The sequence below is a fragment of the Strigops habroptila genome, chromosome 2 (assembly GCF_004027225.2).
Source record: "Strigops habroptila isolate Jane chromosome 2, bStrHab1.2.pri, whole genome shotgun sequence".
NCBI classification, from domain to species: Eukaryota; Metazoa; Chordata; class Aves; order Psittaciformes; family Psittacidae; genus Strigops; species Strigops habroptila.
The window spans coordinates 34868422-34895689 of NC_044278.2; the positions used below are offsets into that span (position 1 = coordinate 34868422).

At 40.9% G+C, this 27268-nt stretch overlaps 1 protein-coding gene and 1 long non-coding RNA gene across 6 annotated transcripts in view; both read left to right on the plus strand.

Annotated features, from left to right (window-relative positions):
- FUNDC1 (FUN14 domain containing 1) overlaps nucleotides 1-4582 on the plus strand; it is a 49666-nt gene extending 45084 nt beyond the window's left edge. For 4 of the 5 annotated variants that reach the window (XM_030476374.1, XM_030476371.1, XM_030476372.1 and 1 more), the window contains exons 5-6: nucleotides 2233-2361; nucleotides 3939-4582. In XM_030476374.1, coding sequence (XP_030332234.1) covers nucleotides 2233-2361; nucleotides 3939-4016 — 207 coding nt within the window. In that variant the 3' untranslated portion in view covers nucleotides 4017-4582. The remainder of the gene's footprint in view (nucleotides 1-2232; nucleotides 2362-3938) is intronic. The other variant, XM_030476376.1, reaches the window with a different exon arrangement.
- Nucleotides 4583-10372: 5790 nt separating this feature from the next.
- On the plus strand, nucleotides 10373-27023 carry LOC115603902. The gene is made up of 3 exons (XR_003990039.1): nucleotides 10373-10753; nucleotides 24241-24389; nucleotides 24969-27023. It is a non-coding gene; the product is annotated as an uncharacterized LOC115603902 (long non-coding RNA).
- Nucleotides 27024-27268: the final 245 nt, after the last annotated feature.

Consider the following 27268-nt stretch of genomic DNA (forward strand, 5'->3'; position numbering starts at 1 on the left):
GAGTTTTTTTCTTCTCAGTTATAAATTTAATATTCAAAACATTGACCTCTGTTGCTTATTTTGCACATGGGTACAAATACGTGAACGAAGAACTTAAGATCTCTGCTACTAAGTTCAGGGAGAAAAGTAGTAAAATTCTTATTGTGTGAACTGAAGTTTTGATACAAATGTAAGTTGTAACTACTGGAGAACTAAACTGAGCTTGATTAAAAACTGCTGCCTCATCTTTGCACTGTATAGATAACTGAGCTAATTAGTCTTAATGAAATGTTCTTTTTAAGTCCATTTGCTTATATTTTTTCACAAGCAAGCAAATACATTACCATTTCTTACATTGTGTTGGACTGGGTAGATCAGTCCATATTTAGTTTTCAGTTTTATGAGTTAGAAGGCACCAATTCAATGGTTGGGTCTTTTTGAAATTATTGTGGTAATGTTAAATTAAAAAATAAAATAAAAATTACTGCAGTGTGCAACATTTTGTTGGGTTTTTGTTTTGCTTTTTTTTTTTTCTCCCTTCCTTGCATGTCATCCAGTGTCTGGTTGTGCTTTAAAACAGGTTTCATGTTTTCATACTGTACAGACAGTCCTGAATTAGCTGTCCCTGCCTAACACTAGTGCCCATGTAGATAAATGGTTTTACAGGTGACAGGCAAGGTCAATGAATTTGTTATATTCTGAAGTATGAAGTGAGGAGAATATAATGTTTAATAAGTTCATTTTGCATTTTTCCAGTGAATTGTCTTTTTTAAATCTTGTGCAAAGATAGAAACTGTTGTTTACTTTCTTACCTAGGTTGTCTTTTAGGAGCTTTGTTTTGAATTCAGCCAAAATCTGTCTGATGCTTTTTTCATTTTAGGTTTTTTCAGGATCATGAAATTCTAATTTGTGGTGAAATACCTTGCTTAAGTATTCTGGCTGCTTGTAAAATAAGCTAGATAGTGTACTTCCAGTTATTTGGTAGAAAAAACTATGTGAAAGTGAAAATTCAGTGCCTGCAAGCAATGTGAAACATTCTTTTTTATGCCAAACCTAATAAATTATATAAATATATCTTACATTTATATATTATTTATATTATTAAATATTATTTTTATATATTATTAAATATATAAAAATATTTAAAATTCCACAGAAGTTCATTATGCGTGACTTGTATTTACCAATTGTACCATTTGCATAGAATGCTGTGACATGAGTTAACATGAATTTGCCAAACGTGACCTGAAGGAGGACCTGAGAAATCTAACTCTTCATAAAGAGTGTTTTGTATAACAGTCATTTATCTGTAGTTAGTGGTCTATATCTGTTTGTCTTAGTAGTTCAAATAAGCGGTAATCTTTGAATTTATTTTTTCCCCTCTTTTTTTCCAACTAATGAGTTGTTCAGCTGTTCTCTGGAGCATGCATAATTGCCTGATTTTGATTTTTTTTCTGAAGTTATGCTCTTATTTAAACATGCATTTCTTCTGTAACTTGGCTTAAGGTAATTGGTGGGACTGTCAGTGTTGGTCAAGTAACAACACGGTTGTGTTTGTTCCTTGTTTGTTCCCAGATCAAATCTTCATAAGAGAAATAAGGCAAAGGGAGGATGGTTAAATGTACTAAAAATCTCATGGATGTTGTTTAAGCATTTGGGGAGTTTGCGTGTGAATTGGCATGAACAATCCCCCAAAAGTTACCCATTTTGCTGATGTTACAGAACTTGTGCTGTTCACACGCCGTGCTTTTTTTTCTACTTACTGGCTTTGTTTGTTTAGAAAGTATGAGAATTCTCTTGCATCGAATCCTTCCTTTGTTGGACAGTTTAAATGATGTAAGATAAAATAATAGTTTTCCATATTTCTTAGGATGTGTCTGATTAGCCCCAGATACCTGGTCACAAATAAGAATTCCACAGTTCTGAAAGAAGCTGAAACGAAACAGTTCTTTCATTGTTGTCCTATGAAAACACTTTTCTTACAAGTACAGTTACAGTAAATGCTGAAGGAAAAACATTGTTAAAGTTTTTGTAAGTAAAGAATAGAGAACTGGCAACAAGAGAGTCTAGTGAACTTTGCCATTGCTTGTTCTAATTTGAACTGTTGTTACTGTGGAAAATATTAGGGTTTGAAGCAGAATATGTGCTGTAATTGGAACAATATTTAAAAAAACCTTTGTAGGCACTAAGATATTGTATTTTGACTCATGAAATGTTAACTACAACTGTACTAAATACCCTTTATTTTCCTAGATTGCTAGTCATAGTGGATACGTACAAGTTGACTGGAAGAGAGTTGAAAAAGATGTAAACAAAGCAAAAAAGCAGTTAAAAAAGCGTGCAAATAAGGCAGCACCTGAAATCAATACTCTAATTGAAGAGGTGAGTGAGGTGATAACCTGTTTTCTACCAGGCAGTTTTTCTTACCTTCTGCTGCATGTGATGATTAGTTGAAATTGCAGGTGTAAAACTGGAAGGACTCAGAGATGGTCTGGCTTTATATCCTATTGAAAGTTAACGTAGCTTTCTGTTTTGTTCACTCTTAAAGATGACACAAAATTAAAGCATTTAATTAATGCCCTCAAATTAAAGCATTTCTACACCTGATACAGCCTAGGGACTGCCATTGGCTTTGCCACTTAGTCTCTCTGGAGTCTGGGCTAGTAAGAAAGCCAGTGAGGTCATGACATGGTAAAAAGTTGAGGGTGTTGTGGCTAAAACATGGCAGCTACAAAGACAAAAAACACATCATCTTAGACTGCTGATAACAGAATTACTTGGTTGGAAAAGACTGACCTTTCTTTCTGGAGAAAGCTCTAACTACTTTGTAAGTAGAGTTGTGGTTTTTAATCTCATTTTCCTACAGTTCAAAGAATATCTGTCTTCAGAATCTGTCAATTACATACTATGTTGAAAAGAGGTAGCCTCTGATACTGATCAGTGTCACTGGGGCTATTTCATTCTGTCATTTGAAGACTTTGATCATTTCATCTTTTTTTCTCTTTTTTAAAAAAGTGTGCTTAGCCTGTTTTTACATATTGTCACATTTCATACAAATGATCCAAGTTTCTTTCTCAGTAACTGTAAATCCTGACTTAGAATATGCTGCAGACAGTGTAACAGCAGCCATGCTAGCACTCTGTAATTAAGAGTTCTGACATCTCAGGTTTAACCTGTATGGAGTTGCACATAGGTTGATAAAACTTACTGTGAATTTTAATGTGAATGGGAAGTGGAAGTTCAAGAGAGGTGGGGTTTTTTTGCTGCTTCTATACCCTAAATAGCTTAACTGGTCCTCCCCCATCGCCCTGCAGAAATGGGTGGGACAGGATGGGGTTTTTCTATTTTTTCCCCTGCCCTCAGATTATATTACTTTCTTCTAATTGCATATTATTTGCCAATCCAAAGTGTTTGAAGTGGAGGATTTATGAAGTGGCACATGTTTGATATAACGTGTTATACTCTGTGCTATTGCTTCATGAAATATTTTACACAAATATTGTCATACATAAGTGTGCTTCGTAGGGTTAGGTTGTTAGGAAGCTGGCTCATAATGGAGTGAGGTGTGTTTCTTTTCCAAGGATCTGATCTTCCAAAAAATTGTGTTATTTAAAAAACCCTTTTTTTCATGTGATTAAAATGGAAGTCATGGTGGTGCTGATGCTTTTTTGCCAAGGGAGTTTGCAAAACATCTGTCTTGTTTTAATCAAAACAAGAGTGGTATTGGCGTGAAATTGCTATGACAATTTATCTGTATTTCGACTTTTAAAATGCTAGCTGTATATTAAATATATTGTTAAAGGCAGACGAGAGTCAGTTTTCACTCCATTGGTGCCAGCAGTTGCCATCAAGCTTCGTATGTTTTTAAACACATTGTTTCCCTCCCTTCCCTCCAACCCCTCCCCAATGTCAGTATTTTAATTAACTTGGTTCTTTACAAATATTATTTTTCTTTTCAGTCAACAGAATTTATCAAACAGAACATCGTGGTGTCCAGTGGGTTTGTTGGAGGCTTTTTGTTAGGGCTGGCATCGTAAGGACCTGAATTGTCTCTTCTGGTGGCATTCATGTCGATGAAGAACTATTGTGGTGATACACCCTCTTAAAGCAGAGGGGGTCGCTGGGCCTTCTGGAGCAAGATGAGTGGACTAGCTAGACAACGTGGAAGCTTTTACATTTCAGGCTTTTGCCTCTTGAAGCTTGGCAAAACTAGGATTTGCTGAAAAACTCTGCAGTATGCTCATTAAACCATTTCTGGGCAAAACTGGTTCATCTTCATCATGACTCTTTTTATCTATGACCTTTCAAGATCTAGCATTTTTTAAAATGTTATTCTTGGAATGTAGATATGTAACCATACTGTAAGAAAGCAAGCTCCATTTCTATGTTTTTGGTTAATAGTTGTTTATTTTTAAAGTATTTTTCTTCATGCTGTAGTAGATAATATCAATGACTACATAATATATGATATTGTAGTTTCAGCCTCATGGCTGTCCGTGTTCTTTAGAAGTCACTGCAATAATCTATCAATCTGTAATCCCTTTTTACAGAATATTAAATAACAGAGGATCATGAGCTTATTAAAGGTGAAAATTAACTTTGACTCTGGCCTTTGTGTACATAGAAAATAAGAAAGTCTCATGTTTATAGCCTGAAGGCATCTGGTGGGCATATTTGCAAATATGATTGTGATATTTGTGTGATAAGCAAATGTATATATGTTATTTTTCCCAGATGCGTAGACATGCATCAATTCATTGATGAAACTGTAGTGCACAGATAACTGCTGCACTCAGTAAACAACAGAGGCTGTTTCAGACTTCAGCAGTCGGTGAGGTGAAGAGGTGAGGCTTCTGCCCAAGCCCTTTGCAACGGCCGGTACTCTGTGGGGCTTCACATGGTGTCACTATCGAGTGCCTTGAATGAACTGAGGGCTGCTCTGGCAGTCCATGGTAGCTGGAAATGATACTCACTTTCATATTCACCTCTATTGCCACTGTGTTCTCCACAACAGGATGTAATGTTTGGGGTTTTTTTACAGTTGACACTTAATTTGACTTTTACTGTCTAGGGTATAAGCTGTGGAAAAAAGAGGGTGCAGGCTGGCTTCAGTTAGCTTATTGGAAGAGTGACTGTTTCTTCAGAAGTATGGGAAAGAAAATGGGGCTTAATCTGCTCAATGTGTTTTTTGCCTCCACCTTTGATGGATCAGAGCAGGAAGCGGATTCTGAAGGAGATGGGAAGCATAACTGCGGGTGGGCTGGAAAATTTATACTCAAGTAGTTTTTCAACGTGGTTTTAGTAATTTGTTACTAGGTTATTCTAAAGAATTTGAGATTCCAAACAAACGCTTAGTATCTTTTTCTGCATTTCAAACTTGTGAACCTTTCAGTCATTTAGTCTCTACTCAAGAAGGACTGTTTGCTCTGCCCCACTTTCTCCAATTTTATCCATTAACCCGTAGGTTAATGTGAAATGGAGTCTATCTCGTACAGGCTCTGTGGGTTCATGTTCGCATGTCTGAACAGCAATAGTGATTCATTAGCATCAAGTGGATGGATGGATGTGAACTTTGGATGTACAGGACATGAGACAAACATCCATCATCTGGGCATTTGACATAGTAACCCAGTATATACTTAGATTTGTACATCTGTGGACTTCAGAGGCCTGTATTATATGTTGAGTTCATATATGCATGTTTGTGGCCAAGTTGAGTAAGTTACAAAGCATGTCGTGTATCTGTGGTGTTGAAGGGTTTAGTTAAGCTAAAGACTGTTTAAGATTTCTGAAAATAAAATTTCTGCTGCCCCCCAACCAAACCTCCAAACGCAAGGAACATGAATGGCCACAAATAACATGTTAGCATCCTAAATACTTTGGTTTCAGGTGAATATCTAAAGCTATGTAAACCCAATTGTTGCAGTTTATTGGAATTGGGAAGCCCAAGAAAGAATGTGCCTGCTATGTCATTTGGGATTTAAAGAAAAATTAAGATGAAAGTGTTAAAACGTGAAAGCTGCTTTTCCTTAGTGTTCAGTCCAAGGAATAATGGGAAGGTAACCAGTCAGCTCTCTTCTGCTGCTGAAGCTAATGGATTTTTGGCATGTCAAAAGAGTTGCTGGAGCCAACTGACATGAGTCACCCACCCTGACTGGAATGAACTGGGGCGTTCTGAAGAGTTTTAGGAAAGAAGTGGCCACCTCAGTAGCATGAACCTGTAAATTTGCACCTGAAAGGATTTCTCTTACTGTGCTTGTTAAAAAGGCTTCTCATGTGATGAAGTGCTTCAGAGTATAATGGCTTTAAACTAGAAGATGGTAGATACAGATTAGATAGTAGGAATAAATTCTTTACTGTGAGGGTGCTGAGGCACTGGCACAGGTTGCCCAGAGAAGCTGTGGCTGCCCCATCCCTGGAAGTGTTCAAGGCCAGGTTGGATGCGGCTTTGAGCAACCTGGTCTAGTGGAAGGTGTCCCTGCCTGTGGCACAGAGATTGGAACTAGATGATCTTTAAGGTCCCTTCCAACCCAAACCATTCTGTGATTCTATGATAGGTACAAGTAGAAATTTAAAAAACAAAACAAAACAAAAACCAACCAACCAAAACCAAACAAGATAACAGCCTATATAGCAGTAGGCAAGACTGACTTCTGCAGAGGAGAGTTGTTCTACTATTCTGTTGCAATTATCTGAGACTCCTAGTAAGGCAATGAATAAATAAATGATTGAATTAAATATATTTGAGGTTTTAATTTTTTTTTTTAACCTTTCAGAATCAGAATGTTGTACATGTAAAACTGTCTGAGGGACAAAAAAAGTAGAGAAAAATTGTGTAATTGAAAAAGTGAGCGCTGGTGGTTTGTATCAGGCTTTAGGTAATGCATTCATGGCTTGAGGAGAAGAATGACTGCTGGCACAGAAAGACTTGTGAAGTTCTCCAGTATATTTCCTTAGGTTGGAGAGGTAGAGGGGGTGCTACCAGCAATGATGGCTGGACCTGGTAAGGTGAGGGCATGGTGGAATAGCCAACTTTGATAAATGTAAAGTGCCAAGATAAACAAACACAGTGTTTCCTTGCAAATACCTGAGATTTGATATGTGTAAGTAAGTTCAGAACAGTCACTGTATGTGGGGGAATGCTCTATAAAGTTACAGTCAGAATAATTAATGTTGATGGGATTATTGAGGACAGAATGAAGCATAACAGAACTACTGTGTTTCTGGTGGCACCTTCTCTGGAATGATTTCAAAGTTAGTCTAAGAAGATTCAGAGAAGGACGAAATAAAGATTGAAGAAAACATATTTGAAGATCTTTTTTTTGGGGAAGAAATAAAAAGAATTTTAGAAAGCAGATGATTAAGAAGAAAAGTGTTATAAATGTGTAAATTAATGAAAGGCTGAGGCAGCATTTCTATGGTTTTTATTGTACAGCTAAAGAACTCAACTGAAGGGTGGAAAACATGAACCTAGCACAGGGAGACAGCTTTTCACATAACACCTAATCAGTCCATGGAACTCATTTCTCCTGAAACCAAGGAATAGGCTCCATTCAGGGAAAGATGGGGCAACATTAAAGTAAATTGCAGGAGTGCTCAGTTGTACCTAAAGGTACAAGAAAATCAACTTCAGGTTTCTCTGGCTGTAGCTAATACTGCTTGGCGAAGTTCAATATAAAATGATTCTAGTGATTGGATTATCCTACCTTTGCCTTCCACAGGCTTGTGTATTCTTTTTCCTCTCAAACAGTTCTAGCAATCATTTCTCAAAATTGAATGCTAAGCTAAACGATTGGCTAAGGCACACCATATATTCCTCTGTAGTGAACAATTGCTGAAAGCTTACTGAAGAATGGGATTGCGGAGAGAGGATTGCTAATAAATCATCAATTTGTTCTGTGTTACCTTAATGGGATAATACATTTTCTGAAATTATTTCTTTTCAGTTAAAGCAGGACTGGGCAATAAGTTTTAATTAGAAGTGAAATGCCTGGTTGATCAAAACCTGTGTGATCTTATTACTGAATTTTAAGAGGCCAGAATTTGGCTAAGTCTTTGAAGGCTGTTTCTGTTTTAGCAGCCAGACTGAAAATTAAAATAATGTAGTTAAAGATACAGCTACTTCCTCAATTCAGCTGCATTTGTTAAGAGGTCTTAAAAAGGGGGGATGCATGCAGAGTAAAATGCAGAAGTCAACACTGTAACTCAAAACTGATGTCTGTGCAGATTGCATAACATACATGACATACAGTAATGTGAAGAAGCATCAGTAATGCCTCCTCCTAACCTTTTGAAAATTGTTGGAAATCTCTAAGAATTACTTTAAAAAATCACACTTTTATAGTATGCAGCTGCCTGTGTGTGGTCTGTAGGTGATAGTGGAAAAAATTAGTATTTATCCAAATTCAGCACAATTTGAACTATGTGACATTTTGGAAGGGAGACTGATGGCAGAGTTTTGGTCACTCTAGGACTGTTCACAGGGCAGGTGGGTGATGGAGGAGAAGGACTAGAATCCAACCTGCCAAGAGTAGGAGGTGTTATCCTCCCTTGTCTTTTGTATTACAGTTCAAAAATTAGGAAGGATGAGTTAAAGAGCTGTTTTCCCTAGTTTGATTGGTTGGGAAGCAGGTCTGATGCAATGTAGTGATGTCACACTACTGCGACATATGGAAAAGCTGGTGTTTGTGATTTTGGGGGCAATTTGGGAAGTGAGCAGTGGGCTCTTAATTACTGAGACAGCAGACATGCATCAGGACCTGTACGATCACAAGCCAATTTTAATTAAGATAATTGTGGGGTAAGGCTGCACAAAGCATCTAGTGCTGATCCAGCACAGCCTGAAACCTCAGTGACGCTTGGTTCCACATTCAAGCTAAGAGGCTGCCTAAATCTTGGAGTGCTGAGGTGTAGAGACGTAAGACGGGCTTTTATGCTCATATACTGCACTAGAAACAGCATGGCTCACCCTTGTGCAAGCCGTGCCACGCTTTAAGAGATCTTGCTGGACCCAAGCTCGCTTCAATTCATAGCTTGGGTAAACCAATGCAGTGGTAACAATTTTGACTAGTTCACAGGTTCAGCATCCAGAGGTCCTCTGCCTCCCTCACCCTCTTCTCCTGTTCCCCGATCTCTGTGTCCCCAGTTTCTCAGTGCGCTGCATGTTTCTATGTCCCTCCTTTTGTTTTGCCTGTTTTCTTCACAGCTACCTAGAATGGAGCTCCACAGCATGTGGTATGGCTGATCAGTGAAAAAGAGGAAACGCAGTGCTTGAAAAATAGGGTGAAGTTGCGGAATAAATACAAGTGAATTCAGCTGTGGGACTTCTTACCAGCTAGTGCCTCTGGGTTACAGGGCTCAAGGAAGCTGGGGGCTGCATTCAGTTACCTCTTCCTGAGAAACCTCTCCTGAGTCCTATGCTGGTACCCTGCCTACCGAAATGGAATGTATTTTAGCATGAGATATCCTTGACCTCTCTTGCTGATGCTTTCTGTTGTGTGTGGATGTGTCTCAGCATTCATGGGAGTGAGAACAGAAACTTGAATCTCATCTCCTCAAATTTTAGCACAAGTAATTGCTAAATAGTTAAATGTGCTGCTTGAAGTAGAAACGTTCTAACAGGAAGGGAGGTAGGCTAAACCCCAGATGTTTTGCTGCCTTTTTGGTAGGATGCTTACCTGAGAATTGGAATATGTTGTTATACATCTAATCTTTGATGCAAGGGGGTTTGGCTTCACCATCAACCTTCCCCCCCCCCCCCCCCCCCAGAAAAATCAATTGCTTACAGCCTTAAGCTGTAAAAATCATTTCTGCATATCTGGACTGTATGTTTGAAAAATGCTTGACAGAAAATGTTAACATCCACAAAGGGAATTAATGAGTATTGAACCAGATAATTCCCATTTAATATAGATACTTTGAACTTTCATTGCAACAAGAGGCTATTTACATACACTTGCCACTCATGGGACCTAGAGGATTAAGAACCAATACATCTAGTATGATATTTAATTAAACGTCTTACTTTCTTAAAGTATTAATTGTGAAGTAAATGTTATGCTGTTTCCTCATGTGTTTAACAGACAACAAACTCATACTGCAGCCAAATATACAGAATTTTATTTTCAGATTTCAAATCCTCTCCAGTGAGACAATCAAAATGCCTCGATAACTCGATGTTGCTCAGGCAGAAATCTAAGCCAAAATGCATCTGAACAAATCTGTAAATGTAAGAAAAGCTTACAGATGTATGCAAGGAATGTATGAAAAACAAATGTTGCCAAATGTTGTTTCAAAACCCACTTGAGACAATAGAGGAGGAATAAAAATTAACAGCAATAAGGGAGTCTATATTCTTAACATTCCTATAACAGTACATGAAAGTTAAAAAACATTGAGAAATTGCCTTTCTATGGCATTAATATTTTTTTGTATTTATATGGCATCAAATATGATTCTTAGTTTCCAACTTTAGAAGTTTCTTGTGCCAACTAAATTGCATGCTGGCTTCTATAAGAGCTTTGGTTTAAGGCTGCCTGTGCAAGTAAAGCTAAGCATATGCTTCAGTGACTAACCAGTTAGTTTGTAAATGAAAGCAAAGGTAGAACAAACACTGGAAGTGATATACACTTATTTTTTCTCTCCTTCATGTCGTTACAGGAATGTCTAGGTAGGCTTTGGTACCCTCAGGTAGTCTACAGGGAATCAGAAACCAAGGACTGCACTAAGGCACGAGAAGTAGAATTTGTCTGTCTGCATAGAGACGTCGAGCCAGGTACGCTGTGGCCTGCTTGTATGAATGAAACGAAACAGGCATTTCAGTGGCAATTCACCTTACTCTAAAATTGACATTTGCAGTGACTGAGATCAATCTGACCTAGAAGGTCCCATTTTTTCCCATTTTTAAAGGCAGTCCAGGTCATGACTTGCTGACCTGCAGGTACTGAAGGTCGGGTAAAATGAATTCCATGAAACATGTTTGAAGTGCCAAGGGCATGAAGGGTGACAAGGTGATTTACCAAGGGCAAGTCATGCTTGACCAGCCTGTTCTTCTCTGCTGAAATGACTGGGTATATAGAGGAGAGGAGCTCTTATGTGGGCTGAAAACTGCTTGTGCTGCCAGGCCCCAAGGGCAGTGATCAGTCAGTGTCTTGGTGTCCAGCTGGAAGTGGTAAAGAGCAGAGGACATCGGGGACTGCTGCTGCACAACTGTTGTTCAATATCTTCATCAAAGACCCGTATGATGGTCTAGAATGCAGCCCTTTAACAAACTGTGGATGATGCCAAATGAGGAGAGGTATTTAGCACGCTAAACTGTAGAGCTTCAACTCAAAGGCAAAGCTGGGGAAGTTGAGCACTGCACAAAGAGCAGTCTCACAGAGTTCAGCAAGGAGAAGCAGAAAGTCCAGTGCCTGGGGCAGGCTGACCCCATAGACAGCCACTGCCTGAGTAGCAGCTGTGCTAGAGCAGGCATGGAGGTTATGGTGGACCTTAAATGGAATTTGAATGAGTACTGCACTCTCAGTGCAAACGAAGAAAATCACATACTGAGGTACCTTAGGAGGAGCACGGTCAGCAATTTTGAAATTCATGATCTTGCCTGTCTGTACTACGTGCTGGTGACACCCCACCTGGAATACTGTGGCTGCTTTGGAGCCCTTCAGCTCAAGAGGAATGTGGAGAAATAGGAAAGGATCCAGAGAAAAATGCCTGAGCTGATTGTGGCCAAAAGCATAGGACCTACAAGAGGAGCTGAGGTTGTTCAGCCTGGGGAAGAGGAGGCTGAGGGGCAATTTAAGGCAGCCTACAAATACTTGAAGGGGAATTATGAAGATGATGGAGCCAAACCATCCTCAACAAGGGGCAGCAGCCACAAGCTGTGGCTTGGGAGGGTCACACTGGATGTTAGTAAAGCTCTTCCAACGGGAGGGTGGTGCAGCACTGAGACAGGTCACCCCAGGCAGATGTGGGTCCTCCCTCCTCGGGTTTACAAGATTTGGTTGAACAAAGTCACAGCTGACCTGATCCAGTGTCAGTGGCCAACCATCCTGCTGTGAGCAGGAGGCTCCAGTGGGCCCATCTGAGCAGCACATCTATGGGACTGTGAAAGTCAGGTGTTACCTCACTCAGCCCCTCTTGTCTTTCTCCTGGGTTTAGCCTTGTGTTCCTGCACATCTGAACATAATCATAATTGTTATAATCAGAATCTGAACATCATAAATGCTCTTCCATGGCCGGTCTCTTCTTGCTGTTCACACTCAGCAAGAAAAATAGATACTGAGGGTATGTGGTACTGCAATTAATTCTAGGTTTTTTCACTTTAAAAAAAAAAAAAAAGAGGCAAATTTATTTATTATGTCAGCATTTGAAAGGTTAGAGATTTGCCAAATGTTTTTGTGATGCTAGATTTGCTTTTAGAAAATTAAGGTCATCTAGTAGGTGACATACAGGAATTTGTGTGTGTGTGATTTGCATGGAGTTGTTGCAGCAAATTGTCAAATATAGAACAGCCAGAAAAATGACTTTTTTGTTTGTTTGTTTGTTTAATAGGCACTCCTATACTAAATTAAAAATAGTAAACTGGAGCAAGGTGAGTATCACAGATCCTGATGTGGAAAAGTACTTTGATAGAAAATAAGGAATAGAATATGCGATGAAGGTTGACATCACAAGCAAAAAGGAAGAGGAAAAAAATAACACAAAATAGCAGAAAATGCAAAGTGATTAGGGAGCACTGAGAGAGAGACAGGAATGGAAAGTTGGTGACAGATGAGGTTGATAAGGCAAAGGGCCTAAAGGAATTCCTTGCCCCAGTAATCACAGAGGCAGCAGAAGGCAATATCCCAGGAACTGGGATTTGTTTTCCTCAGGGAAGGAAGGAAAATGTCAAAAGGTTTTACTCCTGCACTGGAGTGGATAATAAGGCAATTAGTACTATTAAAAGTTCTCAGAGCACCCAGACTGGAGTGATAAATCACATCCTAGGATTGTAGAGGAAGATGCTAGAAAGCTTTTGTGGGATAGTTGTGATAACTTACTGGAAGGGGAATTTTTGAGAACTGGTGTTTAATGAAGTTTCGGCATTTACAGATCTGTAAGCTTGACTTCACTTCTGCAGGAGAAATTAGATACTGGTGAGTCATGGCTGCGTACATTTGTAAAGTGGCAACATGAATATATTATTAAAAATACATTATTTTAACATACATGCCACAGGAGAAGTATGTAGAATACAAATGATTTGGAGCCTGCTGCACAAAAGATTTATGCAAATCATCTCTATTAATAGGATTTCTTAGTGCAAATTCTTTCTCATCAATATGAGAAGAGGTCTTGACAATGTTACACTCATCATTTACTTTTCAAAAGGTTTTCTGATGTTCCTACAGTTTCAAATGTTGTTTTTCTCTACCTTAATATATGTTATAGAGGGGCTGTGGTTGGGCAGGGCTGCACCACAGCTTGCGTGTGGACCGGGACGAGGGTCTGCACCGGGCAGCAGCTCCCAAAAAAGGCTGCCCTCACCTCCATCTCCCACCAGCCCTCTTCCCAGCACCGGCTCCAGGGTTCCACTAGGTTGCTCCAAGCCCCATCCAACCTGGCCTTGAACACTGCCAGGGATGGGGCAGCCACAGCTTCTCTGGGCAGCCTGTTGCAGTGCCTCACCACCCTCATAGTGAAGAATTTCTTCATTATATCTAATCTAAATCTGCCCTTTTTCAGTTTATAGCCATATTTTATCACTATGTACCCTTGTCAAGATTCTCTCTCCAGGTTTCTTGTAGGCCCCCTTTAGGTACTTTTCCATGCTGTTCTGCTCAGACAGGACATGGCCATACCCCTGGTGCCATTACAGCAGCATCACTCCACACACTGAACAGAATCCCTGAGGCTGGGAGAGACATCTGCGGTTCAAAGCAGGATCATGCACCTTTACTACAAGGGATGACAGGCATTTCAAACAGCTGGTTATTCCTGTGCAGCAGGAGATAACACCAACGACGTGACCCAACTAACCCCTGACCAGTCTCCAAACAGTATCACTTTTTTTAAAAAAAAAAACCAAACAAAAACAAAAAAAGAGGATTCAATACCTTTTCTTGCAGGTGTTTTCCCTCTAGAATTCTTGAGCTCTACAACAAGCCCCTTTCAGCGTCCCCACCTCTGACAGTAATTTTACCTCTCTTATCTGTGTGTTGATGTTCCCTTGGCTTTTTCTCAGCAGCCTCACTCAAGGTTACGCAGCTGTGCCGTATCAGAGCTGGGCCTTGGGTCCTTGAAACACAGGCAGCTAAGCTCCCTGTGGGAGGTTACAGAGATAGCGGGGTACAGCACTGCGCTTCCTGTGGCTTAGTGTGGGTATTTTGGGAAAGATGACCAAGCCTACAAAACAACGCTTTATTCCTCGGGTCACATAACTTGGGCATTGCTTCAATTCCTATTGACTTGGGGATAACAAGGCAGTGCCCACCAATGCCACCTATTACTTTTGCTCCTCTGAGCTATCATGTCACGCCACTGAGGAGCTATATGTAGCATGCAAAACTGGTGTTTTCTGAGCAAATCTTGAGCACAAGTATTTCTACAAATGGCTAAAAGGGAAACCATTCCTGTGCAATATGCATTATTCTCAACCCTGAGTTGGAGTTTCTTCCAGCCTGCTCAGTGTCAGCAGACACAATCTTCTTTACTCCTTGCTTCTTCCTCAAACTGATCCCTTTCAAGACAATGAACAGTGGTGGACTTTATGTCCCCAGCTCCATAATCTAAACTGGAATGGTAGTGTGAGGCACCCACAGGTTTTGCACTGCTTTTCAAAGGCTGTCAGCACTTCTCACGGATGAATGGCAGCAGCACCAACTGATTCCAGGTTTCAGACAGGGTTCCTGTTCCTTGACAAATGGGTTTAATTTTTCAGAGAAGGCGAATTGAGTTTTGTGCAAGAGGTTTCTTCCTGCAGAGAGGAGGAGACATGGACACGCGCAGCCCAAGGTTCGCACCAGGAGCCAAACACGCACAGCCAAGTGGCAGCACCGGTCCTACATGGCTGGCAAAATGCTCCTGAGTGATTTCTAAAATCAGTGCATTTTGGTTTTGTTGATTATCTGCACTGCGTTTCCTAATCTCCAGCTTCTGTAAGAAGCAGGAAGTCTATTGTGTTACTATCCAGATTACCTAATACAACTTTCCTTTGGCTCAGCATCTAGCCACTTAGGCCACGGCAAGTGCAATCAGGGATCAGAGGAACCAGTCAGTTAAAGTCTTCAAACATTTTTGTTGGAACAAAATTGCAAACCTTTATCTCACTAGAAGGATTTACAGATTACACATGACACTGATAAATAAGAGTATCAGTTTAATGTCTGACAGGTCGCCTCTCAGAGGACTAAAAACCTGTGTTTGCAGAAGGATAGAGATGGTTATCAAATGATCGTTCCTGTCTCTTTCTTTTATGAAAACTGCCTATTTTGTGGCCAAGTGCTACAAAAAGCAAAATAATTTGGAAGAGTTATTTTAAGGCCAACACCAAGTTCTCAGAAAATCTGTTTCCCTGTCTCCCAGTATGTACAAGGTTGTTATAAAGAGGATTATGATCAACTGCTCACCACGTCCATCAAAAGGACAAGAAGAAATCAGCTTAAACTGAAGTAAAGAAGATTTAGGCTAGGCAATAGAGAAAACTTCCTAATGACGGGAATCATGCAGCACTGGAAGGCATAACCCAGAGATGTTTTGTTCAGCTTTTCAAAGAGAAGATTAAGGAAAGATCCAGCACTGATGGTTCAGAAATGCTCAGCCCTGCCTCAGTGCATGGGGCAGTAAGGGCTGGGAGGCCGTCCCTTCCAACTGTTAATTCTTGTGACCTTGAGGTGCACTAATCTAATGTAGTGAGAGGCTTTTCAGGTAGCCTAGTGTTGCTGAGGGATTCATAGGGCATAATGAAGTTCTTCAGCCATTTTGCCCTCTTTAGCAGCCAAAATTTCACCTGATGGACCTCTTTAGCAAATGGTGCCATTCCTGCATGCATGCAATTGTTTGTCCAGGATATTGTAGATCTGGGTGCCACCTCATCTCTGCTGGGGCAACAGAGGGGCCAGGACTCAGGTAATCTGAACCAGGAAGGTCCAGCGTCCTTGAGACACCTCAGGATATCCAAGCGATCCATATGGGCTTTTGTGTCATCTGTACCAGCTATATATGGATGACTTGGATGCTTAGGGTGTTTCACATGGGACAGTTTAGACAACCAAATCATAGCCCCGACAGATCCAGCTTGTCTCTCCAACTGGGAGTCTCACCCTCACCTCTATACAGCTGCTGTTTGGAAACATGCAACCAACTCTCAACCTGCCTTCTTCCCAAAAGCAAAACTGCTGAGCCTGAAATAGTTTTAAAAAGGGGGCTGCGTTATTTTTCCAAATGCCTTCACAGTTACTCAAACCTCCTGTAAATTATCTGCAGCAAAACAGAGCAAATGCTGCATCCCGAGGAGTCTCTCAGCTGAGAGAGGAGTCACGGCCAGAACGACCACACTTCACATGGAATGATGTCCCTTCCCTTCCCTTGAGTTGATATGATATGATCTGAAAGGCAGATCTGCTCAGCTCTTGCTGGCAGCTTGGCCCTGCAAAAATCTTTGTGCTTTAAATTACCATTACAGCAATCCTCACCATGGCTAACCAAGCACCGAAAACACAGAAAACTGTGGCCAGCCATAGCACAGGACAGAACACAACCTGGTTATCATGGTGATGGGCTGAAACCATGCTATGCATGACTTGTCATTTGATGAACAGACTGTAAAGTTGTGATTAGACAACCTCCTCTCACCTTCATGTCCCACCTCAGGGAGAAACTTGACAAAAAACTGGAAAATGTGATAGCAAAGCTATATAAATGAGCAGAGGGATCCCAGGATCTGTTAGTTTCTGAATTTATTTAGAATGATTTTTTTTTTTTTAACTGCCTAATTTCAGTTTGACGGGTCCCTTTGAGCACTAAGCAGGTCACATAGCTAAGCTAAGCACGAGCTTGTCTTCTTTATGAATTGCTTCTGAGTCACATTTGTGCTCAAAGGGAATAGTGTCATGCATTAATTGAGTCTCACTGGTTTAATTTCCAATTGACAAGTAAATAGTTCTGGTTCTTAAAAAATTACACAACAGAAAAAACTCTCAATAATGCTCTGGTGACAGTCTTCTCAGGTACATGTTGGGGTTTTTTTTCTTTCCAGATCAGCACAAACTGCAAATGCAGTCAATATTGCATCATTCTGTTTCAATGAATATTGTTATAGTTTGTTGTATTAATCTGATTATACAGAATTTTGGCTCTTATTTACAGTTAAATTTACTTATTCAGTACAGCTGCATGTTAAACACTAATAAAGTTGCTAACCATTCCAGTAAATCTGCCTTCGTCCCAAAGCAAAATTTATTAAATCTGCCAAACTGTTGGGTGAGGTATCTGAAAGAAAAGCAGTATGGCAACAGTTTAAGGGTCAGCCTTTCCCAGCTGTTTACAAATGCAGAAGAGAATTTAGGCCTGTTGATGTCTCCATAGGGAACAAGAAAGTTGGAGTGCTTGCTTTCCTGATTATAGAAATTACAGAAAAATCAGCCTCTCCTTTTGTTAGTTCTGAGATGATTGTGCTAGGGTGGAAGAATCCTGGTAGGGGAAGACAGGAAGTAAAAGGGGATTGCAGCTGGAATCTTCTGTGTATAGATGTCAACCCATCACCTTAGCTGGGTAGCCCAAACGAGCCCAGGCCATTTTTGCCGCAGTTGCATGCTTGCTTCTTGTTAGGAGATTCACACATATACCCAGAGACTGCATCCTTGGTCAGAAAAATAGTCCTTCTAGTCCAGACTCTATACTGCCTCCTAAATAAGAAGGGATCCTCTAAATAATCATCTATATACCCATGACTAAAACCTATGCTGCTGTACAGAGGGGTTTAGATCACAACTATGTAAGAAGCCTTAATCCTGGCACCTCCTATCTTTGAAGCTGGAATGTTTTTTCAGTCTTTTTTTAGATCATGTATTAATATTAATATGCCAATTAATTGTATAACATGATGAGTAGCATTTGCAGTATCTCTTTGTGATCTAGAAAAGAGGTGGGGGAGCAACCTTTGAAGGTGACACAAAGTTATTTAGGTTAGGCTGAGCCAGTGGAGAGGAAAGGATCCTTGTCATGTCCAGCATGAGCATGTGGGCACTGGGATGGCAAAGCTATGTTGGTGCTCATTAATGCAAAATCATGTCCAGCGGATGGACTAACCTGAAGCACTCTGCACAGTGCTTGGTCCTAAATTAGTTGACAAAGTCTGGGAAAGACTGGGACATTCACCTGGAAGCTCAGTGTAAGCCAGTAGTCAAATCACAAACAAGATGTTGCGGTACCTAAGGAATGGGATGGAAAATACACTCACTATTATGACATTACAGTGCCATTAAGGTTTAGTGATTCACCTGGAGTATTGCATTTGGTTATGGTCAGCCTGACACTCTACAGAGACCTACTCAGAAGAGCTAATTTAGCTTAAGGAGCTTAGTGTCCCTGTGATACCTTCACAGACAAAAGCGAGCTCAGGGCTCTCTTCTAGGAGGCATTTCAAGCATCTTGCAGTAGGTTACTGTTCTCCACCATCCTCCAGAGTAACCTAGTTTTCTCCACTAAAACAAAGGCTGATGTTAGCCTTTTATCAAAACACACAGAAATGTAACGTATGGTTAATAAAAACTGTTAGCGAAGTTGGGAACAAAACCAAATTAAGACTGAGAAAGCTGTTTGATTTATGGAGGGAGCAGTCAGAAGTGTACAAGCTAAGTCTTCAGCAGGTAGACCTGGTACTCCTGACTGTTTCACATTAACAGCAAAACCCACCAGCAGCACTGAGAGGCAGGGGATGAGAAAGAAAGGCTGTTCCACGCATGAGCAGCCTCAGGGCTGGGATAGCTGTGCTTCAAATTAGGACTTAACTTCTTAATGTAGGAGCTGGAGTCTCATATTTGCCCTTGTTTCATGAAGGAGCAGTTTATTCACTGGTTACCCACTCACACAGCTTCTGCATTTCTCCCTAAGGTGTCTGGCACAGCTACCCCCAGAGACAAAATATTCCACCCGCTGGATTGGTCCTTGGGACCTCCTCAGCCATTTCCGAGTGAGTATACAGCTGCTAGCTGTATACTCACTGTGCAGAAGGTTGAAGACCACAGCCTGAATGTGCACCTCAGAGCAAATGATGAGCCAGATGGTCTTGAGTGAAAACCCTCACCATTCCAGTGGGGTTCCTGCCAGGACATTACTCAAGATATGCATCATAATATCCTGGCTGAAAAACAGTAATGGAAGAGGCTGCACAAACTCATTTACAATGTCCCACTGACCTTGAGGTGGATCAGTTGTACGTAAGTCATACCTAGCAGAAATCTATCTGACCTGTTGTTACAAGCACTGGAAGATGAGGACGCTCTGTTCAGCAGGGGCATGTCACTCTTCTTCACCATGCTCAGCATTAGAGCATTTTTCTAGTGTAACTGGATTACTTTTTGTCATGTCTTATCCACTATGTCCATTAAACACAGATAAAGAATCACAGCTCCAGAGAAATACTTTGAACCTTGGGCTTTCTTACATGCAGCATCTTTCCCGATATTCAGCGCTCTCCTTAAGGCATTGGCACAAGCATCCGGGTTGCAGAAGCACAGTGAGATGCTGTCAGCACTGGGAAGGTTAGCTCCCCTTTTACTTGCAAGGCTTTTGTGGGTCTTCTCGTTGGCCACACGTTCTCCTGCTGTTCAGCTCAGAAGCACAGGATGCTCAAAGCTATGCAGCAAAAGGCCCCACCAGCCCACATCTGCTCTCTGTGTCCTCCCCTCCTCGCTGCGCATCCTCTTTATCAAAAGGGCCACAACTGCTTCCAGCTGCAAGAGCACTGCGAGAGCACACCCACCACTCATGTCTCTCCACAGCTCCCTTCTGGTCAGGTACCCCCTGCATTTTACACTCTGCTGCATAAGCACTGGCAGCAGGAACCACAGGGGATCTCACATTCTGCCTCTGTTTGAAAGCCCCTCTTTCAGGTGTATTTGTGGTGGGCCTGTCCAGTCCCTCCTTGACTCTCAGCACAGATGTACACACACGTGTACACACACATACAACCCTGTGTGTGGCCTATATTGTTCCTCTTGTACCCACAATCATAGAATCATAGAATAGTTAGGGTTGGGAAGGATCTTAAGATCATCTAGTTCCAACTGCCCTACCTGTTTCCTCATCATAAAAGGAAACTTGGTGAATTTAGAAAAAGGCAAATCATATCAAGCTGCATCTCATTTTTAAATTTTATGGAATTAGAAATCACCTGATTGGTTGTTTTAGTCTTTTTCTCAGAACTTACAGGTATGGTGAATATTCCTAATTCCTCGGATCCACAATTCCCTGCCCCTACTTTTGACAGAAGCATTCTGTTTGTCTTCTTCTAGTCTTTAAAAAAGGTACTAAGCTTTCTGAGCATCATCTGCCAATTTTCCTACCCATGAAGTAATTCTTCCCCTGGTTTCCCTTTTTGTTGCTATCAAAAATGTCCTTAAAATGTCTAATTAGTATAAGCAAACAATAGAAGTATTTTGTTTTGTGCTTTAAACTTCCTGATTTTGTCTCTGTATGCTCACACTGAGGTTTTTTTAAACATTCATTTTTAGATATTTGACCTAGTTTCTATGTTCTGCACACTCCCTTCTTGCACTTGAGATCATTGAAGAGCTTGTGATTTCACAGATAGCTCTTACTGCATTTTCTATCCTTCTACACACCGAAATATTTCATGATTTTGTTCCTACTGTCTTTTTTTTTGTTTGTTTGGTTGGGGTTTTTTGTTTTGTTTTTAATTTATTTAATGAACCATCAACTCTTTCTGGAGCTCTTTTCTGCCATAGATTTGATTCCCAGAAGAATTTACCTGCTAATATCATCTGTGTTTATTAAAGTCTGCTGCCTTCAAGTCCTTTGCCTTCAGGTTTATGTTACCCTTCCTTCACTTCTAAAGGCTTAAAAATCTTGTAACTCTCTCACGACCATTGTCCTCCACCTTCACACACCCCAGCTGTTCCTCTCCCATGGTAGGAACTGACTCCAGGATCGCCACTTGGGGAGCTGCTTTCTGTACTGCTGCATCACAAAATGCCAGTGACACACTCACCGAGCAGGCTGTGCCCTAGTTTATCACGTTCTTCTTAACTACTGGAGTAGTTAAAGACACCCCCCCACCCCTCCCAAACCAAACAGCCATGTTTTTTTTAATGATTCTGCTAGATGCTCAAGAAAGAGCCTCACCTATCTGAGGTTGTTAGGGAAAAGAAGATGAGTGTGATGATTTTTTTAGCTGTATTATTTCCTGCTGCTATTTGAAGATCAGGTCTATCATGTTCTACACTTTTTGTCTGCGAAGAAATGTATGTGTCTGCTTTTCCCTCGCCAGTTCATATTCTCCAGTTCACTGCTTTCCATTTCTTCCTCATGTACGCAGCCTTATGTAGAACCCTGCAGATCATCCTAGCAGGAGAGGAGGGCAGAGATCTGGCAGTCTCTAAACTTTCCCTGCTTGTGGGACATGAGAGTTGCACAGAGAAACACCTCTAAGGGAGATTACTTCACCCTTCTAAAAAGTCACATAAATTAGGCAGTAAGATTTTGCCCAAACCAGCCATGATTTGACTATGAGGACCAATTTATTTCCCATTTCTTTACTAGGCAGCTTCTCTTCTTGAACTGAGACAGTTTAAAATTTGGTGCTGAGACCATGCTGGATCACTCTGTTTAGTCTGATTTGATTATGTCATCCTCATTAGGAATTGAGCCTACAATCTGAAACAGAAACATCGTAGCTACATTAAATACCAAGAAAACTATGTGCAAATACAAAGATTAACTCATTCTAACGTGACTTTTTTGCTGCATGATCCTGTCATCCTCATCCACATAAAAATTATTCAGCTGCAAAAGGCCCTTGAGCGTAACATGACATTTACAGCATCTCTGAGTATTTCTTGTTTATTTCTCATAAATTTCCTTTGGTAATAACTTAATCACTCAGCAAAACTCTACAGTATACACATACATTACATGATCACCTCATATTTTATACAACACACGTTAAAGTAATTTATTTTCCCAGGCAAATGTCATACCATTTAGTTCATCGTTAGGAGCCAAATATTTGTGCAACCGTTTGTTACAAATATATGCAGAACACTTCGGCTCCATGGTATTTATTAAGCATAATTTAAAGGGACACTGCCAAGGTTGTTACAGTCTCAACTTTCACATTAGTTTTTGTTCAACTTGAAATTTCCTTAAGGATTCAACCTCAACTCGTTTCTTTTTTTGTTAACTATCCTTACTAGAGCATTTAGTACACAAAAATAAACATGGTCTCACTGTGGTGTGCAACATGCCAGCGACCAGCTAATGAAGTGCCCTAGCATGATAGAAGGTTTCATCTCTCATTTAAACCTTCTTTATCTTTTTCATCGACAAGATCTGGAGTTTGCCCCATCTTTAAGGTAGAACCGTAGCAAGTAAAAATAGGTACCTCCTTCATAAAAAGAACTGAGCTTAATCACAAGTTCAAATTGAACTTCAAGTTAAGACATTTCTTTCTGTGCTAATACAGGTTAGCTCCAAACAAACAGCCAAAACACCATCAGGACAGCAGCTCTAATTTCAGTGCATAGAAGACAAGCACGCCATGCAGCATCAGGACCAGTTGCCTTGAAAAATACATTTTAAGGGCATGGAACCGTTTCTGATAGATAATGAAGTCTGCTTCTCCCATTCCCTAAATTAGGTCTTACCCATACCCCTTACACACTGATACAAAAGCCCTTCAGAGTACGTTTAGAGAAAGGAAGAGCAGCGGTGGAGCTCTGCAGTAAGAAATTGTGCTCAAAGGCTTGACATGCTGAACCAGACAGCTCCATTGAAGCTAACAGCCCAAGAAATCTTATTCCCTGCAGATCACTTATTCTTCAGCACGTTCAATCAACAGGTTTGGAAAGGAGGACCTGACACTTTTCTCACTTATTTTGGCCTTTGATGGGAAAAGCAGCGGTGAAGAAAAGCAGCAGCACAAAAAGTGGTACGAGTGGGAATGAGAAGGGGTAGGAGGAAGCACAAGCCCAAGAAAGCAGAAAGACAGGAGAAAGAAATATTGAGAAGACACGGCAGAGCGACAGCTGAGAGAGACTTGAACAGTGCAGCACCTTGGTGAGACTTCTTTTAGGTTACTGTGAATAGCTACCTTTATTCAAGGAAGACACACTCAGACTGGAACAGGCAGATAGAAAAGCAGACAAAATTAGGTGTTCAGAAGAATGATGAACTATCACACAGCGGATTGCCGAAATGTCTGGTTCGCTAAACTTGGCGAACAGCTGAAAGGAGATGTGATTGCTATCTGTCATTAAATAAGGAGCAGGCATAGAATGGCACAAAAGAGACACATTATTCAAAGGACAATGCCAAAACAAGGATGAAAAGGATACGTTTCCCTTGAATGCCTTTAGGTTGGAAGTTAGAATAATGTCCTGATCAGCAAAGGGATTAGGTTTGAGGTAAACCTCAATTCCTAACTTGTTCATAATTGACTGATTTCAGTCAGTTTTGAGAAGCTGGCATTGACCAAGGCTTTTGATCCATATGGATGACCTCACTATCATTAAGGCAGAGCTTGATTAATTTAAGAAACCATTTCTGGTGCAGTGCCCGCAATTGCCAATGTCTTGGTCTCTCTGACTGAGGGGATTAATGTCACTCCTGTTCTGTTATTATTCTGGCAGACATTACCAGGTTTGAGACCACTGCTTGGAAGCCCAAAATGTACTTTCTCCTTTGATATCTTACACTGCCTTAATTTTTTCTATGGACAATGCACTATCATATTTGAAGCAGAATGGATGAGTTCTCAAAGCAGCTTTGATCTGTCCTAGATCCTCAAAGCGGACTGCAAGCATAGCTTGAAAGCTTTTTATTTAAAATAAGTGACATTTCCTCCCCTTTCATTTTAATTGAAATAGATGCTGAATGCAGGGCAAATTGTATTGTAAGCTTGATTGCAGAAAGCAAGTATACTTCTAAACCAGCCTTGATCAATAACTGCTTCTGGTAATTGACTGTAATCTATCTATCTATATATTGCCATGGGAATTTTAAAATTGTTTGGGTTTTTGTTGTTGTTGTTGTTTTATCCATCAGCTGAAGACACGAAGCTGGAAAATGGAGGATGGGAGGAGAGGGAGGAATTGATCAGTCATGCAGCCTCAACCAATGGCATATCCTCAAGGCAACTTGCAAGACTTGGAGAAATGCCGACAGAATTTTCCTAGGCAGAAGGAAGCAGACTGGTAAGTCTGGCTGAACAGAGCCAGGGCTGGGGTTTTTGAGTTCTTGCAGTGCCTTGTTGGCTGGATGGGAGAGCTTTGACTATGGGCACGGAGATTCAAGCTCCAGGCAAGTTACACCACTGGTGGAAAGGAGGAAAGATGTGTATTGACACTTCTGCTGAGTCAAACCCCTCATTTTTGTCAGCAAGGCAGTGTGAGAGCAAGAATAGGAAAGTCATGAAATGCTCATGAAGCGGATGGGTTCAGTCCCATTGGCATCCCAAACAGGTCAGGATTAAAGGAAGGAAACAAAAATACAGTCAGGAGGGAAATATCTGCCTCCCTTCTTTATTGTGGCCATGAGTATGACCACCACTCTGCAGTGCCTGTCACTGTCATCAGGTGTCTGGATGCATCAGGTGACAGTGGCATTTCCCTGGCTTTCTTGGGGCTGCCTGGGGGTGGCTGCCCTTTTAGGCTGCTCCTGTTGGAAAGTCACTGTGCCCGTGCCACAGGGACTTCATGCTCCCAGGTGATTTATCTTCACTCTGAAGTAGACGTTATCTGGAAGGATGAACATGTGCTTTGGTCTTTGTGCAGGTGATGACATAACCTGGAGGCTTTCACCGTGTTTTGATGAACAGTTATGTGTGTGCCAAGTGCTGTATTCCTACTTTACTTTGGTTTGTTAGGTGTGTTACCTATCGTGGGGTTTTCCTATTTTTCCCAGCAATTACTGTATGCTGTATTAAACGCACAACTATGGTTTAATTGTAAAGAATCTGCATTCTGCTTCTGAATTAAATTAGAGGCTTTTCTGTCAGGTTCGTTTTACTAGCATGGCTGCATCTCAAATCAGCCCACATAAGGAGGGTGAAGAGAAACCGAACAGCTACTCTGTACTGCATATCTCACTGAATATATGCAGCGGGGGCAACTCAAAGGAATCTACCAGCCCCAGAATATTTCTTTCTCGTGTACTTTCAGAAGTGTGGGGGACTGAGGAAAGAGGCCCCTCATATTCTCCACGACTTCAATGACAGGGAAATTGGGCTGATTGCAATCATCCCCCAAAAGCTCACACCTTATGTAAAAGAGCTCGGTATCAGATGAGTAGGAACTTCAGAATACTTTAAAGTGGCATGGCAAAGTGAAACATGCCCACTGAGCTTGTCCTGTGAACAAGCAAAACTTCTTCCATCAAGTTTACAGAGACTGATGAATTTGTGAGATCGTGTGATGGGGTGAGGACAGGAGAGGAGGAAAACCAGCCTCCTGCATGGAGGCTGCACCAGGGAGGTAGCACCAATGGGGGTACCGTGGTTCCTACCCTTCTCCTTGCTCAACGCCTCGCTTCCCCAAAAGGCCTTGCAAGTTGGAGCGAGGTAACTCAAGTGCAAATGGGCCTTATGAGCTGAACTGGAACAATTGGCCTTGGAAGGATCATTTGGGCGAAGGAAACCTTCCAGTGAGACCAGTCTGGATGTTAACTGCTTTTTCTGTTCTCCTATCCCCCACAGCATTGCCAGGAGAAGAAGGTTACAGGCCACAAGCTGTGGAAATTCATGCTTAATACCTTGTCTTCTTGGGGGAGGGTGCAGCTGCAGCAATAATGTGCAAGCACCAGTATGGTACATGGCCAGCACAGACCCATGGCTGCAAAAATGCCCCATTTTCCTTCTGTGTGTTCTCTGGAACACTCCATAGCTGCAGCCAAAAATTACGGTCTGAGCACTGTTTTCTGGCCCCAAAGAAGTATCTTCATACACTTGCTACATGTTCATTGACTATTGAAAACAGAATTATTTGCTCTTTTCCCCCCCATGCTAGCTAATTACAGGTAGGTTTGTAGCTCTGTGTGTGTATCTGTGTTTGATTCCTCTAATCCTACACCCATGTGATTTCTGCAATGACTATTACAGTGTTTGATATTTGCTAAGACAGGCCTAAGGAATTTATAGGTAAGGTAGTTACAGGTAATAATTTTCCATTCTTAATTTCTGGTACCTAATTAAGTGCATGTCAGAAGTCAACTTCTGTTCAAGTTCCAGGGTGCTTGCGTGATGATCCACATAGGGACATAATTCACTTCAAACTAGACAGCCTGGGAATAATCTAATTTTGGACAGCCCAGCCTTAACATGGCCTGCAAAAACAGTCCCAGAAAGAGGATGTAGTAAAACATATGACAGAAGCAGAGACGTCTTCACAGTGAAGCGACACTAAATTATGCTGATTTTAGTGAAATTTTTCCTATTCTAAACTGACACAGCTTGGAAGTGGAAGACCTGGTCTTCCACTCAGACAAATGGACTAACGAGACCCTGGAGCCAATGGCAGGTCAGACTAAAACCCAATTTTTTTTCAAAAAATAAGCCTTTTCTGGAAAGTTCTGGGTTGCTCAGAAGTTCACAATTTGAGTACCATCACTGATTTTAAGTTTGCTAGAAAAACGCAATCCCAATAAAAACAGACCAGAATCTCTGTCATTTCTTCACAAAACCAGTATTTTCCATGTTTCCCCCAGCTTTAGCTCCCCTCCTGTTTTCTCCTTCCTTTGAACTCTACAATAATGCAGTCTTATGTACATTCACTACTATTATCAGCAGAGTACTGTCAGAATATAGTTAATTTACTACTGCCAACTGCTTGCCTTTGTTGTTATTAACAATCCTCATTTAATAAAAAGCTTTTATCAAAAATGCTTTTTTTGTAGTACTTTTATTTTTCCCAGAAAAGGCATTAAAATTAATTTGTTTTCACTTGGTCTGTATTCTTGAGTGACTATAGAAGGAACAAAAAAGATAAAACATGTGAGAGAAACCCCAAGGAGAAGGTAATGTAGAAAGAAACAATTCTGTTCTAAAGTAGAAAGAAACAATTCTGTTCTAAAGTAGAAT